The following is a 2594-nucleotide window of genomic DNA, read 5'->3' on the forward strand; positions in this document are numbered from 1 at the left end:
TTTACATATGCATTTTTGACAATTTATCACCTTGTAATGCATTTAACAATTGACATCTTAGTAATATCTTAATTGCGAAATATTATGTGGGCTATGGACAGATATTTATTAACATAACTTCAAAACTGATTAACGGATATCGATGTAATTTGTGATAGAAATAGAACATGTCTCCAAAAACATATAGGCTAACATGTGTGTTTTTTTTCAATTTCACGTTTATTTAGTTGATATATCGAAAATGTCACTATTTTGTGTACAAAAGAAGTAGCCAACTCAGATTAGTTTTTTTACTTTTTTTTAATAAAATTTCACATACCAATCCACAGATAAGTTCATACAATATAGCGCCGTAGCTCCAATAGTCACACACCCCCTCCCTGCCCGCTCTGTCTGTCCCCTCGCTGTCCCCTCCCCTGTCGGTGTCCACGAACACACGCGCCTTGCACACCGACATCTCCACGCCGGGGTAGTGGATGAAGTACGTCAGAATTATTTGACCCTTCTCGCCTAACAGGATGTTACGAGGGTGGAGGTCTCTGTAAAATGGTCACCAATATATTACAACATATCAAAAGAATAATAGTAAATGTAATTACCAGAAATACATAGAAAAGCGTCGTTTTTTCATTTTACTAAATTTAGAAAATTTTAATAGAAAAAAAAGAAGAAAAAAGCTCAAACAATTTTATGAAAAATGGTATAATCAATATAGATATGGGAATATTTTAAACAATAGTATGTATGTATGTATGTATGTATGTATGTATGTATGGGCAGACCCGCAGACGACGCCGCAGTTGTGCAGCGCCTCGATAGCCAGCAGCAGCTGCGCCGCCCAGCGGCAGACGGCGCCGGCGGGCACACACTGCAAGTCATTGTAACTCATTTATGACTACCCACTTTACTATTTTTTTATACAATAAGGTGGAAAACGAGACAAACAAACTGACCGCTGAAATGGCAAATCGACCACTCCCCATAAACATTTGCAATTGCAAATGCGTTGCCTACCCTAAATCGACGGAGGAGAAGCATAAAGAGGATATTTCCTCCTCCTATACGTCACCTTCATCGTCAAATCCACTTTTCCTTCCCATCTTTTTATTTTAAGAAAAGGGTGGAAAGGAAAAGGGACTAAAAATAGGTGCCGGCACCACACTCATCAGACGAAATAATCAAATTCAATCACCAACGGCAATCAATTTAAAAACTAACCAAGATTTTATTAATCAAAATGTTATTTGATAGTATTTTTTCAATAGCATAGACGTTATTTTTTTTTACAAATACTTTTTTTTGTAGTATTATTATCTACACTATTATAATAAAGCGTAAAAAGACATTTATTTGTTGCCTAAAATGTCAGCAATTACAGCATATTTTTGAATAATTCTTTTCTTAATAAAAAACCCTACACTTAAGTCACGCTTTCGGCTATATATTTTCACGCCATTAAACTTAGGGGGTAAATATTTTGAATTAAAACCCTAATATGGGAAAGAGACCATAAGTTGCTGCCAACATCAAGGAAGCAAGATTGCTAAGTTTTGTCATGTCATGTCATTTTGACATTTGCTATTGACAATTTGACAAATGTAAACAATAAAATAATTTTATGCTGATAAAATCGCACTGGAACAGCTAGTTTTAAATAATATGACACTTACCCTATTTATCAAAGGCTTTTCAATTGCTTCGTTTCCTTTAGTTTCATTTCCTTGTATTTCTCCGACATCTTCAATATTTTCTCTGACTTCGGTCAACACTTTATCAACATTTTGCAATAACTTTTGTGAATTTCTTACCAATTCACTAACTGACAAATCATTTGAATCATTTTTATTAACATCTTGTATCGTATTTACTTCATTATCATTCACTTCTTGTTTTTTTGTAGGTTCTGTGAATACATTTTCCAAATTAACTTGTCTGTTCGGTGTATTCGGTATTGATTTGTATTCTTTTATGTAATCGAATAGTTTTTTTCCCGGTGCATATGATAATATAAGGAATATTAGGTTGTTTGTCTGTATGTACGCGTGTAACGGCACCATATACGGTATAAGGGTAGGCAGAATTGGTTGTCTCGTCTCGTTTGTGCGTTGCAAGAAATATTCGTCGAATTCCGTTAAATTGTGTGGAATTTTTCTTATAACCTGAAAAATCGACAAATAAACATTTTTACAAATGCCAAATATAGGTCAATTAATCGTAAATTTTACAAAGTTATTTAATATCTTTTGTTATGTGCATAAAAACATTTTGCGTGTGAGAGGCCCAATTTTATGATGGAGGGAAGAGAAGTAGAATAAAAGAATTCTAATGGTTACTAGGTCGTTCATCACATTTATAAAAATACGTTGTTGTGGTAGTTTTGATACGATTATATTGACTAAAGAATGGTTCAGGGTTTAAATGCTTGACCTGTAATCTATGGCTCCTGGGTTCAAATACCACTATTTACAAATAGTTCTGTGAAGAAAAAACATAGTAATGTTGGACTTATATGTAAAGAAATTCAAAGAAATGTGTGAAGTGGCTGAAAGCTCGACACTGGATCTCAACCAGTATCGGTGAAGCTGAGCCTCCCC

At 34.3% G+C, this 2594-nt stretch overlaps 1 protein-coding gene across 1 annotated transcript in view; it reads right to left on the bottom strand.

Annotated features, from left to right (window-relative positions):
- Positions 1 to 82: 82 nt before the first annotated feature.
- LOC106103208 overlaps positions 83 to 2594 on the bottom strand; it is a 7994-nt gene continuing 5482 nt past the window's right edge. The window contains exons 8-11 of the mRNA XM_013282899.1: positions 1671 to 2159; positions 783 to 868; positions 320 to 539; positions 83 to 91 (exon numbers count right to left, since the gene is read on the bottom strand). Of these exons, the coding sequence (XP_013138353.1) occupies positions 83 to 91; positions 320 to 539; positions 783 to 868; positions 1671 to 2159 (804 nt within the window). The remainder of the gene's footprint in view (positions 92 to 319; positions 540 to 782; positions 869 to 1670; positions 2160 to 2594) is intronic.

The sequence above is a fragment of the Papilio polytes genome, unplaced genomic scaffold (genome assembly GCF_000836215.1).
Source record: "Papilio polytes unplaced genomic scaffold, Ppol_1.0 DF823835.1, whole genome shotgun sequence".
Classification (NCBI taxonomy): Eukaryota; Metazoa; Arthropoda; class Insecta; order Lepidoptera; family Papilionidae; genus Papilio; species Papilio polytes.